The 18,058-nt window shown below is 38.1% G+C and overlaps 1 protein-coding gene across 1 annotated transcript in view; it reads right to left on the reverse strand.

Moving 5' to 3' along the window:
- Window positions 1–3,350: 3,350 nt before the first annotated feature.
- Window positions 3,351–18,058, reverse strand: part of BCL2L14 (BCL2 like 14) — a 50,442-nt gene continuing 35,734 nt past the window's right edge. The window contains exons 5-6 of the mRNA XM_037846601.1: window positions 14,974–15,240; window positions 3,351–4,435 (exon numbers count right to left, since the gene is read on the reverse strand). Coding sequence (XP_037702529.1) covers window positions 4,397–4,435; window positions 14,974–15,240 — 306 coding nt within the window. The 3' untranslated portion in view covers window positions 3,351–4,396. The remainder of the gene's footprint in view (window positions 4,436–14,973; window positions 15,241–18,058) is intronic.

The raw sequence follows: 18,058 nt of genomic DNA on the forward strand, positions 1-18,058 counted from the left end.
AGAGCAATTTTAGGATTACAGAACAATTGAGCAGAAAGTGCAGAGTTCCCACAAACCTCTTACCCACCCCCCATCCATAGTTTCCCCATTATTAACATTTTGCACTGGTGTAGTACATTTGTTAGAACTGATGAACTAATATTGATATGTTATTAACTAAATTTAGAGTCTACATTAGGGTTCACTCTTTGAGTTTTGCAGTTCTGTGGGTTTTGATGAATGATATCAGTGTCACACAGAATAGTTTTGTTGCCCTAAAAATGCCGTGTACTTCATATATTTATCCTGTTCTTGCCCCTAGAATCCATGGCAACTACTGATTTTATTTTCTTCTATAGTTTTACCTTTTCCAGAACATTATATAGTTGGAATCATGCAGTGTATTTTTCAGACTGGTTCCTTTCATTTAGCAATATGCATTTAAGTTCCTTCCATTTGTTTTTGTGCATTAATGAGATCCTGGGTACCTACTATAAACTTCAACAAATGTCAACTTATCAAACCATTTTCTCTCTCTTTGCTATTTAGCTTTTTTTTCTTTTTTTCTTTTTCTTTATTTTTTATTTTCATTTTAACTTATTTATTTTTATTACTGAATAATATTCCATTGTGTGGAAGCACCACAGTTTATTCACCTATTGAGAGAGATCTTGGTTGCTTCATTTTTAACAATTACAAATAAAGCTGCTGTGAATTTTCATTTGGGTAAATAATCTAGAAGTACAACTTGCTGGATCATATAGTTAAGACTGTGTCTAGTTTTGTAAGAGATGGCCAAACTTCATACAAAGTGGATTTGCCATTTTGTATTCTCACCAGCAATGAAGGAGCGTTCCAGTGCCTCTGTATCCTCACCAGCATTAGGTGGTATCATTCTCTTGGGTTTTAGTCATTCTAATGGGTGTTTAGTGGTATCTTATTGTTTTAATTTGCAATTCCCTAGTGATATACATTGGTGAGCATCTTTTCTTATGCTTATTTGCCATCCTTATATCTTCTTCAGATCTTTTGCCCACTTTTTAATTGAGTTGTTGGTTTTTTTTATTACTGAATTTGAAGAGTTCTTTTTATATTTTGGATACAAGTCCTTATCAGATATGTGTTTTGCAAATATTTTCTCTAAGTCTATGGCTTATCTTTTCTTTCTCTTAACAGTGTCTTTCACAGAAGGGGAAGTTTTAATTTTAATGAAGTCTAGCTTAACTTTTCTTTCATGATCATGTTTTCAGTGTTGTATCTAAATACTCACTGCCAAACCCAAGGTCACTGAGATTTTCTCCTATGTTATGTTCTAAAAATATATAGTTTTGCATTTTAAATTTAGCTCTATAATCTATTTAAGAGTTAATATTTGTAAAAGCTGTAAGGTCAGCATCTAGATTTCCATTATTTTCAAAGATATTTAAATAAGAGTCTTTTACATTTATATTTATTCATATATTTATCATTTCCTTATTTTCTGTAGATACAGATTTATATTTGATATAGTTTGTCTTCTGCCTGATGGGCTTCCTTTAACATTTATTGCAGTCCAGGTCTACTAGTGAGGAATTGTTTTCACTTTTGTATCTGTCAAGTCTTTATTTCACCTTCATTTTGAAACATCTTTTTGCTGGGTATAGAATTCTATGTTGACATTCTTTCAATACTTTAAAGATGTAACTCTACTTTCTTCTGTCTTGTATTGTTTCCCAAGAAAATTTTGCTGCCATTTTTATTTTTTACCCTTTTTATGTAACATGTCTTTTGTCTGGCTTTTTAAAGATTTTTTAATACTGTTTTTGGGCAATTTATGATATACCTTGATATAGTTTTCTATGTTTCTTATGCTTGGCATTCATTGATGTATAATTTCTGGGTTGCTTTTGATTTATTTTTTTCATTATAGTTGCGTTTTCCTGCTTGTTTGCATGCCTTATAATTTTGATTGGATGCCAGATATTGTGAATGTTACCTTGTTGAATGTTGGATATTTTTGTTGACTTATAAAGATTCTTGAGCTTTGCTCTGGAACACACTAAAGTACTTGATAACAAGTTAGTCCTATCTTAAGCTATTTGGGGCAGGACCAAAAAAGTGTTTAGTTTGGGGTTAATTTTTTTCCCACAACTGAGGCAAAACTTTTCTGAATATGCTACCTATTGCCTTTCTGGCTGGGGCAAACAGATAAAAATCCCAGGTCTGTGTGAGCTTTGGGTGGTTCTTTCCCAAGCCTCAGGTAATTTCTTTACATGCATGTGCTGATCAATACTCAGTTGAAGACTTGAGAGGAACTGTCTGCAGATCTCTAGACCTGCATTCCGCTCTCTTCTCCTTTATCTGCCCTGAAAACTGTTTTCCTGGACTCCCAACTCTGTCTACCCTATTCAGGGAGACTACTGAGCTCGGCATGCGTTTCCTTCTGTCTAGTGCAGCCTGGAAACTCAACATGCAGTACTCTGGCGTAGTCATGGGGTTCGCTTTGTTTCTCACTTCTCATGGATCAGTCCTTCATTACCTGATGCCCAGTGTCTTGAAAACTGCTGTTTCATATGTTTTGTATGTTTTTTCAGTTGTTTCAAGCAGGTGAATAAATCTGCTTCTTAATACTTGATCTTGGCCAGCAGCTGATTTGATATTGAAAACACTTGGAGAGCTTGTTGTAATTATGCATATGCATCATACTCCAATTACACTGAATTAGAAGCTATAAGAGTGAGGCTACGGTATGATTCTGCAATTGTGCACTAGATATATACTAGGTACTTTGCTTGGCATTAGGTATACAAAGTTAAACTAGCCACCATACCTATTTACAAGTGGTTTACAATCCACTGGGGAAAACCTGGATAAATCAGTTCTTATGATACAATGTATTAAGTATAGTGTCTATATGCAGGGTGTTGTACAGCACGCTTATGAGGAAGGGCATCCAAATATAGCCTCATGGTGGCCCAGGGAGAACTAGCAAATGCTTTCTAGAGGAAATGCCAAAGTCCATTTGGAAAGATGGGCTTCAGTAAGTTGGATTAATGGGAATGGGGGAAGGGGTCCTACAAGCAAGAGCAGTCCACATAGGGAGATGATTGTTACGAAGGCTCAGAGGTATGTATTTGGGGAACTGCAAATAACCTGAGAGGGGGTGGTCTTCACTATCTCTATCTGTAAAAGGGGGCTCCTTCTATCCCTAATATTTATGACTTTTAGTGCAGGGTAAGAAAGTAAAAGAAAATACCTGATTTGAATCAAAATGAGTAAGCATATGATAATAAATGTGTCCAATTTTCCCTTGAAATTGAAAGTATATTTATTCATTTATTCAATCATCAATGGTTTATTAAGCAACTGTTACACATCGGGCTATATGCTAGATGGTAGAGACCAGAAATTCCTAAGATCCTATAATTTGATAGAATTAAAAAAAAAAACACCTGCTGCATGTTACACACTGGCTATTGAGCACATTTCACTTGTTAAAAGTCCTCATTCTGAACAGTATCAATTTCAGAAAAGTAGTGACTGCTTTGAAAGCAAAGGAAATTTACAGCACATAATAGGGAACATAAGTGAACACTTAGCACTTCCTAAATAGCAAGCACTGTGTAAGCACTTTATGTAAAACAAATACCCTCAAGATAAGTACCATTACTTCTTTTAAACAAAATACACTCTTGACAGTGGTCTTTCTGCATATTTATTTTACCAGCTACTAATCATTTTACACTACCACAAAGAATAATAAAGAAAGCCCCAGAGGCCTGGAGACATGGAGGTGTGGTCACTGAGAAGAGACTTGAGGGTTGTGGGAGTCATAGTTTCTGCCAAATGGAAGTTTTCAAACTACCAAAGGAATCCACAGAGAAACTAGTCAAAAAGGCAGAATCATCCCTGGCTCCCCGAGCTCATGGATGTATCAATAAGCTAAAGAGTCTCTTGAAACTACATCTGCTTATGTTCAGCTCATGAACAGCACCATCTTCCTAAAGGTATATCAGGCCTATATCAGGCCATTCCAAGTGTGGTTTAAAAAATAGATAAATAGTACTAGAAACCAGGGTAAGCACTTGTACAGTTTATCATTTCACCCTCATGAGGTCAACAGACATCTGTAACATGCTTTTCCTAAAGCAGCTAGCAGAGGTAAGGTGATGGTTCCTGTTTTGAACATTTGAAAGAATTACCACTTGTCCATGGAGGGCCTGAAAAACATCAATGTCAAAGGCCGTGCTACTAAATTCTTTGAGCTGGAGATGAACAAGACCTCTTGATTTACAGGAACACGTTAATGTTTTTGAAGACTCCAGTGTTCCATCTGCCTTATACATTTTAATTTTCTCCCACAGTCTATACTGAGACCAATGTACACAGGACCGCTGTTTGCACACTGAATATTCCAGATGATGACTCTCCTGATGTTTCAGTCTACTTCTTCATGCGATATCATAAGTATTTTTTCCTACAGGGAAAAAAGAAATAGATTCTTAAAATTCCAAGTTTGATTCAATGTTGAAGTGAAAACATATGCCTGTTAAATCTGGTATCTTACCCCAGGCGCAACTCAAGGCTCTGAGTCAATGTTAGAGTTGGTGGGAGGGTTTGGAAAGGTGACAGGCATCCTTGGTATGCCTGCGAGGAAAACATCAGCTAAGGACTGATGTTACACATCAGGGCTAACAGCTGGATCTTTTCTTGAAGATGGGAAAAGACTTTGATACAGTACTTAAAATTCATAAAAGTAGGCACTGACAAAGTTGATGACTGAGGAGGTTGCAAACATTTCTCCTTTCAAAGCAAGTGAGATTGTAGGATCTCAGGGTATGTAAGTGAATGGTGCGCCACAGAGGTAAAAGGGCCAAGGTAGCTTCTTGAGCATGCTTTGTGGATGCAGTGTTGCATGTATTTGATTGATTCTTTCATTATTACGCAAGTATTGATTGAACATCTATGGTATGTGTGAAAGTAATGGGAACCAAAAAGAGACATGTAAGACATGATCCTGCCCTCACAGATCTGCAGTTTAGTTGGAGAGATTAGATGCACTCATGCAACATGGAATACAGAGATAGGAACGCCGAGCTTCTGGAAAGCTTGTGCATGGGAAGTTTCCCGTCCTTCCACATCACTACCAAACACCCCAGAGAGCCACCAAGATATTTGGGCCAATGGAACTCCCTGTGGGCTTGCCACACGGTGTCTTGTTTCTTTCTTTCAGGGATACTGAACACGGTACCCAATCCCCACCTCCTTCAGACTTTCATAGTTCAAATATTTTTTTATCAAAATCCTTTATTTTTGACAACCCTTTCTCTTTCATTCTCTTTTCTCCCTCTCCTAATTTCCAGTCACATGCTCCAAATTAAACCCATAACCAAGAGTTAAGATTAGGGTTTATGATGACCTGGAAAAGTAAAATAATAAAATTTTCTACAGATGATAAATAACTAGTGCCATCAAACTCTAAAGCCTTTGAAAATACCATTTATTATTTCTATTGACAAATTCATCTATTTTCTCCCATTGGAACTGCTTTTCACTCTAGCACTTGCAACCAAATTAACAAGGAAATAAGTAAAAACATCTGTATTCATTTTTCTTTCCTCTTTTCATTTGGTTATTAGAATTAGAATTGTTATTTTTGTAATAGATTTATTGAAATATAATTAATGTACATTTGCCCTTTTAAAGTGTACGGTTCAGTTATTTTTAACAGAGTTGTGCAAGCATCACCTCTGTCTGATTTTAGAACATTTTCATCACTCCAAAACAAACCCCAAACCCATTAGCAGTCATTCCCAACTTCCCCCTCACCCAGCCCCAGCAATTAATAATCTCCTTCTGCCTCTGGATTTGCCTATTCTGGGCATTTCATATAAATGGAATAATACCGTAAATGAACTTTCATGTCTGGCTTCTTCCAGTTAGCAAAATGTTTTCAAAGTTCATCCACGTTGTAGCATGTATTCAGTTCTTCATTCTTTTTTTTATGGCTGAATAATATTACATTGTATGGATATACCACATTTTATTTACCCATTCATCAGTTGAAGGATTTTTTTTTTTTTTTGCTATTATGAATAATGCTGCTATGAAAATTCAGACACAAGTTTTTATATGGACATATGTTTTCAATTTTCTTGGGTTTCTACCTAGTAGTGGATTTTTTGGGTCATATAATAACACTATGATTATTATTTTGAGGAAATGCCAAATTGTTTTCCAAAGTGACTGCATCATTTTACAATCTCACCAGCAAAGTAAGAGGTTACAATTTCTCCACATCCTCTCCAACATTTGTCTGTCTTTTATATTTTAACCATTCTAGTGAGTGATTTTGTTTTGCATTTCCCTAATGACCAATGATGTTGAGCATCATATGCTTTATTGGCTGTTTGTATATCTTCTTTTTAAAAATGTCTGTTCAAATCCCTGGGCCATTTTTTTCTAGTTTATTTCACTTAGCATAATGTTGTTGACTTTTTAAATTATTGTAATTTTTTAAAATTAGAAAAGTTGTAGGTTTACAGAAAAGTCATGAAAAAATAAAATGTCCCCATATTCTCCCTTTTGTTGACACTTTGCATTAATGTGGTATCTTTGCTACCACTGAAGGAATGTTAAAATATAACTGTTAACTATAGCCATAGTTTACATTAGGAGTATTTTTTCCCTACTATTAACACCTTGTAATAGTTTCATACATTTTTTATAATTCATGAAAGAACATTCTTATATTTATACTATTAACCACAGTCCATTGTCCACAACAGGGTCCACTGTGATATACAGTCCCATTTTTGTCTTCTAATTTTCCTTCTAGTAGCATACGTGACCCAAAACTTCCTCTTTCAACTGTATTCACAAACATAATTCAGCACTGTTAATTACACTCACATTAATGTGCTACCATCACACTATCCATTTCCAAACATTTATAATCAACTTAAGTAGAAATTCTGCACAAAGTAAGAATCAGCTCCCCACGGTCTATACCCAATCTATCCCTGGTAACCTATATTCTAGATTCTAACTATGAGTTTGCTTATTATGATTAGTTCAAATCAGTGAGATCATAGAGTATTTGTCCTATTGTGTCCAGCTTATTTTACACAATATAATGTTCTCAAGTTTCCTCCATATTGTTGCATGCATCAGGACTTTATTCCTTTTTACTTTTTGTTAATTTTCAATCATATGTATGTAATACATTTGGTTTATCTATTCTTTGGCTGATGGACACTTGGATTGCTTTCATCTTTTGGTAATTGTGAATAATAATGCTGCTATGAAATCAATGTGCAAATGTCTGTTCATGCCCCTGCTTTCAGTTCTTCTGAGAACTGGGATTGCCAGATTATATGGCAATTCTATACTTAGCTTCCTCAGGAACTACCAAACTGTCTTCCACAGCAGTGATGCCATTCTACATTCCCACTAGTAGTGAATATGTATTCCTGTTTCTCCACATTCTCCCCAACACATGTAGTTTTCTGTTTTTTTGATAGTGTCCATTTAGTGGGTAAGAAATGATATCTCACTGTGGTTTTGATTTGCATTTCCATAATGGCTAGTGATGTAGACACTTTGCATTAATGTGGTACCTTTGCTACCACTGAAAGAATGTTAAAATATTACTGTTAACTATAAAAATCATGTGATTTTTAGCCATTAGTATTTCATCTTTGGCCCATTAGTATTTCACATCTTTTGCCCATTTTTAAATTGGTTTGTTTGTCTTTTTATTTTTGAGTTGTAGGATTTCTTTATATATTCTGGATATAAAACTCTTGTTGGATATGTGGTTTCCAAATATTTTCTCCCATTGAGTATGTTGTCTTTTCATTTTCTTGACAAAGTCCTTTGAGCACAAAAGTGATTAATGTTGATGAGGTCCCATTTATCTATTTTGTTTTTCATTCCTTGTACTTTGGGTGTAAAGTTTAGGAAACCATTGCCTACCACAATATCTTGAAGATGCTTCTCTACATTTTCTTCTAGGAGGTTCATGGTCCCGGTTCTTATATTTAGGTCTTTGATCCATCTTGAGTTAACTTTTGTATAAAGTGTGAGATATAAGTCCTCTTTCATTATTTTGTATGTGGATATCCAGTTCTTCTGGCACCATTTGTTGAAGAGACTATTCTGTTCCATTTGAGTAGACATGGCAGCCTTGTGAAATATCCATTGACCATAGAGATATGAGGGTATGTTTCTGAACTCTCAATTCAATCCCCTTGGTCAATATATCTATCCTTATGCCAGTACCATGCTGTTTTGACCACTTTAGCTTTGTAATATGTTTTAAAGTTAGGAAGTATGAATCCTCCAACTTCTTTCTTCTTTTTCAAGATGTTTTTGTCTATTCAGGGCCCCTGTGATGGTTAGGTTCATGTGTCAACTTGGCCAGGTGATGGTACTCAGTTGTCTGGTCAAGCAACCCCTGGCTGAACCATTGCTGCAAGGATGTTTGTGGCTGGTTAATAAACCAACAGGCTGGTTTATTAAATCATCAGTCAGTTGGCTGCAGCTGTGACTGATGACATCAACGAAGGGCATGTCTTCCACAATGAGAAAATGCAGTTAGTTAGATTTAATCCAATTAATCAGTTGAAGACTTGTAAGCGAGACAGATAGAGGACCTTCACTTCTTTTTTGGCTGCCCAGCGAAGCATTACCTGAGTTCATCGAACATCTTCATTGGAGTTGCTAGTTTGCTGCCTCCCCTATGGAATTTGGACTTGTGCATACCCACAGTTGTGTTAGACACTTTTATAAATCTTATACTTATAGATATCTCTCATTGATTCTGTTTCCCTAGAGAACCCTAACTGATACAGCCCCATACCCTTCCAAATAAATTTGATAATTCACTATTCCATTTCTGCAAAGTAGGTTTTGGAATTTTGATTGGGATTGCATTGAATGTGTAAATAAATTTGGATAGAATTGACATCTTAATGGTATTTGTCTTCCAATCCAAGAACAAGGAATGTCCTTCCATTTACTTAGGACTTCTTTGATTTCTTTTAGCAATGTTTTGTGGTTTTCTGTATACAATTCCTTTACATCCTTGGTTAAAATTGTTCCTAGATATTTGATTCTTTTAGTTGCTATTGTAAATGGAATTTTTTTTCTTGATTTCCTCTTCAGATTGCTCATTGTTAGTGTATAGAAACACTACCGATGTTTGTGTGTTTATCTTGTATCCTGCTACTGCTTAATTAATTTATTAGCTCTAATAGCTTTGCTGTAGATTTTTCAGGACTTTCTTTATATAGGATCATGTCATCTGCAAATAGTGTAAGTTTTACTTCTTCCTTTCCAATTTGGATGTCTTTTATTTCTTTTTCTTCCCTAACTACTCTAGCTACAACTTCCAGCACAATGTTGACTAACAGTGTTGACAGAGGGCATCCTTTTCTTGTTTCTGATCTTAAAGGAAAGCTTTCAGTCTTTCACCACTGAGTACAATGTTAGCTGTGCATTTTTCATAATGCCCTTTATCATATTGGGGAAGTTTCCTTCTATTCCTGTCTTTCGAAGTGTTTTTATCAAGAAAGGATGCTGGATTTTGTCAAATGCATTTACTGCATCAATCAAGATGATCATGTGATTTTTCCCCTTTGATTTGTTCATGTGGTGTATTACATTAATTGATTTTCTTGTTTTAAACCACCCTTGTATACCTGGGATAAAACCTACTTGATCACAGGGTATGATTTTTTTAATGTGCTGTTGGATTCGATTTGCAAGTATTCGATTTGTTGATGATTTTTGCTTCTATATCCATTAGAGATATTGGTCTATAATTTTCTTTTCTTGTAATATCTTTATCTGGCTTTGGTATTAGGGTGATGTTGGCTTCACTGAATGAGTTAGATAGTGTTCCCTTCTCTTCAAGATTTTGGAAGGGTTTGAGTAGCATTGGTACTAATTCTTCTTGGAATGATTGGTAGAATTCACCTGTGAAACCATCTGATCCAGGGCTTTTCTTTGTTGGGAGTTTTTCAATGGCTGATTCAATCTCTACTTAATAATTTGTCTTTTAAGGTCTTTGATTTCTTTTTGAGTCAGTGTATGTGTTTCTAGGAATTTGTCCATTTCATATAAGTTGTCTAATTTGTTGGCTTACAGTTCATGGTATCCTCTTATAATCCTTTTTATTTCTGTGGGGTCAGTAGTAATATCAATCAACTTTTGATTTTGTTAATTCTATTTTTAAAATTTTAGCTTTCCTTTATTTCCATTCTAATCTTCATTATTTCTTTCCTTCTGCTTGCTTTGGGATTAGTTTTCTGTTCTTCTTCTAGTTCTTCTAGGTGCAGTTAGGTCTTTGATTTTAGCCCTTTTCTTCTTTTTTGATGTAGGCAGTTAGGGCTATTTCCCTCTCAGCACTGCCTTCGCTGCATCCCCTAAGTTTTGATATCTTGTGTTCTAATTTTTCATTCATCTCAAGATATTTACTACTTTCTCTTGCAATTTCTTCTTTGACCCACTGATTGTTTAGGAGTGTATTGTTTAATCTCCATATATTTGCGAATTTTCTGGTTTTCTGTCTGTTATTGATTTCCTTCCTCATTCCATTGTGGTCAGGAAAAGTGCTTTGCGTAATTTCAGTCTTTTTAAATTTATTGAGAATTGTTTTGTGACCCAACATGTGGTCTGTCCTGGAGAATGACCAATGAGCACTTGACAACAATGTATATCCTGTGGTTTTGGGGTGCAGTGTTCCTTATATGTCTGTTTGGTCCAGTTCATTTATCATATTATTAAATTTCTCTGTTTCTTTATTGTTCATCTTTCTAGATGTTCTATCTATTTATGAGAGTGGTGTATTGAAGTCTCCAACTATTATTTTAGAGATATCTATTCCTTCTTTCAGTTGTGCCAGTGTTTGCCTTGTGTAATTTAGGGCACTGTGGTTAGGTGCATAAATATTTATGATTGTTATCTCTTCTTAGTGAAATTTCCCTTTTATTAGTATATAGTGTTCTTATAACAGTTTTGCATTTAAAGTCTATTTTTTCTAATACTGTTATAGATACCCCAGCTGTTTTTTGATTACTGTTTGCATGGAGTATCTTTCTCCAGACTTTCTCTTTCAACCTATTTGTATGTTTGGATCTAAGGTGAGTCTCTTGTTGACAGAATATAAATGGATCCTACTGTTTTATGCATTCTGCTTATTTGTGTCTTTTGATTCAAGGTTCAATCCATTAACATTCAATGATATTATTATCAAGGCATTACTTACTTCAACCATTTTATCCTTTGATTTTCATATGTCGTATCTTATTTTTGTCTCTCGTTTTTTACCCTTTTAGCTACTTTTACTGATAATCTTCATTTTTACACTCTCCTCCAAGCCTCTCTCTCCTGTCTTTTCCTTTCAGCCTGCAGAACTCCCTTTAGTATTTCCTGTAGGGCAGGTCTGTTGTTGATGAACTCTCTCAGTTTCTGTTTATCTGTGAATATTTTTAACTCTCCCTCATTTTTGAAGGACAGTTTTGCCAGATAAAGATTTCCTGGCTGACAGGTTTTCTTTTACAGTACCTTACATATATCATACCACTGCCTTCTCACCTCCATGGTTTCTGATGAGAAATTTGCAGTTAGTCTAATTGAGTATCCTTTACATGTGATATTTCTCTTGCTATTTTCAGGAATCCTTCTTCATCTTTGGCATTTGATGTTCTGATTGTGTCTCAGAGTACATTTATTAGGATTTATTTTGTTTGGAATTCGTTGCACCTCTTAGACTTGTATGTTTATGTCTTTCATAAGAGTTGGGAACTTTTCACCTATGTTTCCTCAAATATTCTTTCTGCCCCTTCTCCCTTCTCTTCTCCTTCTTGGACATCCATGATGTGTATGTTTATGTGCTTTGTGCTGTCATTTAAGTCCCCAAGACCCTGCTCAATTTTCTCCCTTTTTTTCTCCATCTGTTCTGTTTGTAAGATTTCAATTGTCTTGTCTTCTGGTTCACTGATTCTTTCTTCTGCCTGTTGAAATCTGCTGTTGTATGCCTCTAGTGTATTTTAATTTCTTCTATTGTGCCTCCTTCCCATAATTTTTGTTACTTTTTTATATTTTCATATTCTTCTTTATGTTCATCCTGTGTCCTCTTAACATCCTTTACCTCTTTAGCTGTATTTTCTTTCATCTTCTTAATTTGATTTAGGAAATTTGTTTAAGCATCAATAAGTTGTTTCAAATTCTGTATCTCCTCCTAAACCTTAATATGTTACTTTGATGGAACCATATCTTCCTGTTTTTTAGTATGGTTTGTAATTTTTTGCTGATGTTTAGGCATCTGATTATCTTGATGCTTTTACTCAGAAGATTCTCCCTTTTGCCTAGGGTTTTATTATTGAGTGACTTTGTGTTAAGCCTCTTCTTTGACATGTGATTCAAATTATTCTAGTCCTTTAGTATTGCCTGTATTTAACTGACCATATTTTTCCACCTCTTCTTCATCTGATTCTTGCCCTAGATGTGCAGTACACATGCAGAAAGCTTCCTTTCCTCTGTTCCTTCTCTGGGAATCTTGATCTGTTCTGTTTGTTTTTGTTTTGCCTCTATAGTTTTATTTTACACTGCTTCTGTTTCCTCTACCTGCTTTTGCCTGGAAGGTAAATTCTGGGAGGAGGGTCTCCCTACAGAGGACTTTCCCAAGTCAGTATTTCCAGCCAAAAGAGGGCCAGGGGCCCATGAAGCGGCACAGACCAGCTCCAGTGAGCCCTGGGGAGAGGGTCAGGGAAGACGCCAGAAGTCTTTTGACATCTTCCCTAAGCTGCATTTTCCTAGCCTGCTTAGCAGACGGTGCTCTTCAGAAAATGTTCTCCGCATCTCTCAGGAGGTACTGTATCTATAAACCTCCATCAGTGAGCATCCCTGTTGGGGGCAGGGTTGAAATAATGACCATATCCGCAGGGCAGGCTGAAACAGCAGCTCACAGCTGGGACCCAGCAATCTGAATACACTGGTCAAAAGCCATTATCAGGGCTTCACTGTCTCCTCACCCCCTCTCCCCCCATTCTTGGGGAAGAGGAATTCAACACCCCTCTCTGTCTGCAGCAGTCAGCCCAGGAATGGGCCCCAGCAAGGCTTGCCATGGGGGTGGAGTGGGGATGGGTGCTGGCAGCCACTGTGCAATGAGTTCTAGTTCTTTACTGCAGTGTCTCAGCCTCTTCCTCCTGCTTCTCCCTGGGTGCTGTACAGGGCTTCCCTGGCCTCCAGAGCCCCAGAACAGCTGTATCACACAGTTTCTGCCTGTCCACTTGCTGTTTTGGTGGAGGAGTAAGTCCTGGAGCTCCCTACTCCACCATCTTCCCCCTGTGCTCCTTGGCCCATTTCTTAAATGTGCTATTTATCTTTTTATTGTTGAGTTGTAATAATTCATTATATATTCTTGATATAAATCCTCTATCAGATACATATTTGCACAAATTTTCTCCCATTCTGTGGGTTTACTTCTCACTTTCATGATAATTTCCTTTGAGAAACAAAAGTTTTTAATTTTGATGAAGTTCAATTCAGCTATTTTTCTTTTGTTGCTTGTGCCTTTGGTGTAGAACCACTATGTTTTTATCCAATATTTATGGCCTTTCATATTCTGATGGGTTAAAGAGACTTTTGAGAGCTAGCCTCTGAATCTAGTTGACACCTATAATCTCTCCGGGAAAATATATGATCAGGACAAGCTGTGGTTTAAAAATAAACACTTGAAACATAGTCAATTGGGAATTTGATGATTTGCTTTATATAATTATGATGTAAATATGAGGTGCTGTAGAAGGTCAAAGGCTGGTGAGTGCCTTGAGTGAGTTGTCATGAAAGGCTTTGGGGCAGAGGAGGAACTCAAAGGAGACCTGGAAGGAAGGATAGATGGATTGAACTAAAATAATGTTGTCGAATCTATTCTCCTCTTAGAATGAGTATTTGGAACACTTAACTAAGAACCTTAGTTATTCAGATAAGCCACTTAATTGCTACCATATCGAGTGCAAAAGTGGAAAACAAAAAGGAACAGCAGTCTAGGTAAGCTCAAAGGGCAGCCATTGAAGACCATGGCGGCCCTCAGCCCCTCAGGCAAGATCTGCTAGCCAGGATGCCGAGCCTGACTGGAGGCCCCAGGCTCATGCTGGTCATGCTGAGTCAACTCAAACTCCTGCTGGCCCATGGGCTAATCCACTGGAAAGAGGACCAAGGATAATGTAGGGGGAAGGCCTGTTCTTCTAGGAACTGTTTGAACGGACAGTACCTTAAGCCTATTGATATTTAAAGCTCTGGGGTACAGCATTTTGTCAAGATTGAACATGGCAGTTTAAGGAAATCTCAAGGAATGTACGTGAAGGATGCGGGAGGGAGTGAGGCTGAAGCATGGTGGTGCAGATGTCTGTTTTGCCCCATCCTAGGTAGTTAAAAATAGATGAAAAGTTAACTGTTTGCTTTTTAGTTTGTATCAAAATGTCTCTGTCAAAATGGCCAGGTCAAGGCAGCAAGGACAAAATGTCTCGAACCCTGAATCTCTGCAGAGATTACCACCCACACATCCTATCAGCATCTGAGAGCGTGATAAAGGAGCTGTTTGCTTCCCCTTGTCTCACTGCCCGACTTTTATGGCCTGTAAAATTTGTGAAAACAGAAATTGAATCTATGTAAACATTTCATATATCAGCATCTCCTCATTTCCTGTTACATCTGACCAGCTCCTCTCCCTGCTCCTCTCCCCTGTTCCCTGACACATACCCCACATATTCTTTGGGAGCTCAGTAAATATTTATTAATGATGAAGATAATCACTAAAAATATTTTCCCATCATTGGAAAAACCGCTCAAGCATCCTAACCCCATGAGAACTGCTTCACAGATGTGTTCCCTTTACTTTACAAACAAACAAAAAAAAAAAAAAAGGAAGGAAGGAAAAGAAAAAAAATGCTTCCATCCCATCTCCCTGAGTTTGGGAAAATTAAGTTTTAAATAGGATACACTTACCCATCCACCATGCTGCTGGACCCAGGAGGAGAAGTTCTCTTTCAGGTACTTTGTTCCAAAGCCCAGCACCCTGTTCATGGGGTGGTTGTCGATGGCAGTGAGCTTGGCAGCAACGTCTATTGCGAGGGCAGCCTTAAAGCCACGAGCTCTGACCTCCGATTCTCCCCTGGTGTCCACACCCCTTAGGAACTGGTCTGTGATGGTCTTGAAAACAGAGTAGGACAGCCCTTCCTGGAAACTGTTCATCAAAGCTTTGTCTTTCTTCAACTGTGTACAAAAGGAAAAGCATTCAGTAGAGGAGCTGGGCCAGTGAGGCAGATGGAAGGCCACACCGTAACTCAACAGTGGGTCACTGAAGCACCCAGTGGAAAAGCCCTGGATTCTCATCTCAGCCATGGTGTTCTGCAGAACCAACTGGGCATGTACTTGGTCTGTAAGTACATTTCATCTGGACAAATAAGTGATAAAATTGAACAGCCCATTCATTCAACATTCAGTGAATATCTCCCGAGCTGTTACAGTGGGCAGGTACTATGTTTACCAGAGCAGATAGAAAGATGAATAAGACTCAGGTCCTGACTCAGAGGACTTACAGTTCAGTGACAGCTGCAATACAGTGGTAAGTGCTTTGCAAGAAGTAGTGCAATGGATAGAAGCAGGAACCTGGAAATCAGACCCTCTTGACTCAAAGTCTAGGTGAACTTCGTCTTACTAGCTGTGCAATCTTAGGACAATTACTTAATCCCTCAACCTCTTTTGTCATCTCTAAACTGGGATGATGCTAATCCCTATACCATAGGGCAATTGAATAAAATACTTAGCATAGTGTTGGACATAGTTGAGGTGGTCTCTAAATGTTACAATTTTCCAGAATGCTGTGGAAACCCAGGGGGTCAGGGAAAACTCCCTGAAGTGCATATGTTCAGTTAAAAAAAAAATCCTAATCCCTTGATTCCTTTCCCATTATTCTACCTATGGTAGGTTGAATTACATACCCCAACATATTCTTATCCTTAGTCTGCATTCCTAAGGGTGTGAAACCATTTGTAAAAAGGATCTTCTGGAGCTAGCTGCTGTTTTTAGTTAAGGCATAGCCAACTGAATCAGGGTGGGTCTTAATCCATAGTACTAGAGGCTTTATAAAGAAAAGAAACCAGATTCAGAAGTCAGAGAAATTCATAGGGAGGAGCAAGAAGTAGAAGTCACTGGAAACCAGAAGAGGGAGGGCACCCTGTGACAGGAGGCAGAGATGCAAGCCAGGGAACGTCAGGGATTGTGGCCAGTCAGCACCAGAATGCTACAGACTTTGGGGAGAAAGCATGGCTTTGTTGACCCCTTGATTTTGGACTGCTAGCCTATGAAACCATGAAACAATAATTTCTTGTTGTTTAAAGCCAAGCAGTGTGCGTACTTGTCATAGCAGCCTGGCAAACTAGGACACCAATCGATCTATTTTACATCCATCCCTCCCTTGAACCTGGTATCTGCCTGCTTTACCTCCTTTGGACTAGTAGAACTTTTAAAAGAATCTATATGGTCTCTGCTTCTTTTGAAAACTCATGGCTTATGTCATAAAAGCATAGATCATCCTCAAATAAAATTATTCTTGCAATGTCTGTTAACATGATGATTGTCATGTGAAAATAGAAATATCTGTGAGCAAGGAGTAAATGTTTATTTGAAAATCTAGTTCTATCCTTGAGGAATGATAAGCTGTGCAAGTTTTCAACAAATATTGTTCCTAAAAGGGATATTTGGGGGATGAGTCATGTTATATAAAGATTTGGGGTGAGCAGTACCCTTTATCTGAACCAAGCCCACCTCTCCAACTTCTGTGAGATACAGGGGTCCTATCTGAATTGTAAACTTGAAACAGAAATGACCAGCTACATGCACATCAAGAACAGACTTCTCTTACTCATTTTCAGACCAGTTGAAAAAGCTAGGCTCAAAACCTCAGTGGGCAGCTGGACCATGCCAAAATGATAGAAGAGTCAAATGCCAGAAAGAAAACACTTCCACAAAGCCTACTGTCCCTGCTCCTTCCCCTTTCCATTTCCTCTCAGTTGCACCTGGCTGTGAGGGAGGTGCAGGAAGAGACTGTGTGCACTCTCGGGGATGAGCAGCTTTGCAGCCACCATGGCCTCGCCAAGGCCCCTCTCCTTAATGGCTACTTTTCTCTCCTGTGGTGGGAACTCACACCCATACAGTACAAGGTCAGCTATGGGGTGTTCTTACCAGAGACGTCTATTGAGTACACATGTAAAAGGAATGACATACACATTTTCCATATAAGTAAAGTAAAAATCACCCAAGATATTTTATCAGGCAAGAGAGTTTATCAGGCAAAGCAAGGTTTTTGAAAGTGATGATTCGTGGGATGAAAAGGGAAGCATTTCCCTTCATAACCACCTGGCCTTCTGGATCTCCCGTTGGCTACTACGAATTACTGCTTAGGGAAGCCAGGGTGGAGATTGCTGTGACAGCCACATAACCCAGAGTGGTAAAGAACCCTTGAGGACATCTAACCAGAGCCCTCCCAGTTCAGGTATTGTCATCTACTTGAAATTCTTCTAACAATGGAAAGATCATTCCATCACAAGGTGGCCCTTGGCACAGATGAGCAACCCTGACTGCTAGAAGGCCCATTCTTAAAGGAGAAATCAACTGTCCTCCTAACTTCTATGCATTGATGCCAGTTCTGGAGAAACACAGAGTTGTCCTTAAGACATGCATCATGTTCTATTTCCTGCTCCTCTGCACCCCTCTCCACCTGCTACTTGTGGCCCCAAAGCATGCCCACCTGCTTCTCTTTTCTGTAGTCCCTGGTTTTCTCACCTGTTTCTCACTCTGCACAATCTTCTCCCATGTCCTTTACCTTCCTGGTCACTATCTTTGGGACACAGCTCTGAGAAAGCTACTGGTGGAGGCGCCACTGGGCATGCTGGCACTGGGGGAGGTGGCTGGCCTGCTAAAGCTTTTCCTCGACCTGCAGAAACTCCACGGCCTGACTTCTCCTCCCAGACCCTGGCAACACAGGGAAATGGGTCCACAGGCCAACCCTGGTTGTAGAAACTTAGAGACT

The sequence above is a fragment of the Choloepus didactylus genome, chromosome 8 (genome assembly GCF_015220235.1).
Source record: "Choloepus didactylus isolate mChoDid1 chromosome 8, mChoDid1.pri, whole genome shotgun sequence".
Lineage (NCBI taxonomy): Eukaryota > Metazoa > Chordata > Mammalia > Pilosa > Megalonychidae > Choloepus > Choloepus didactylus.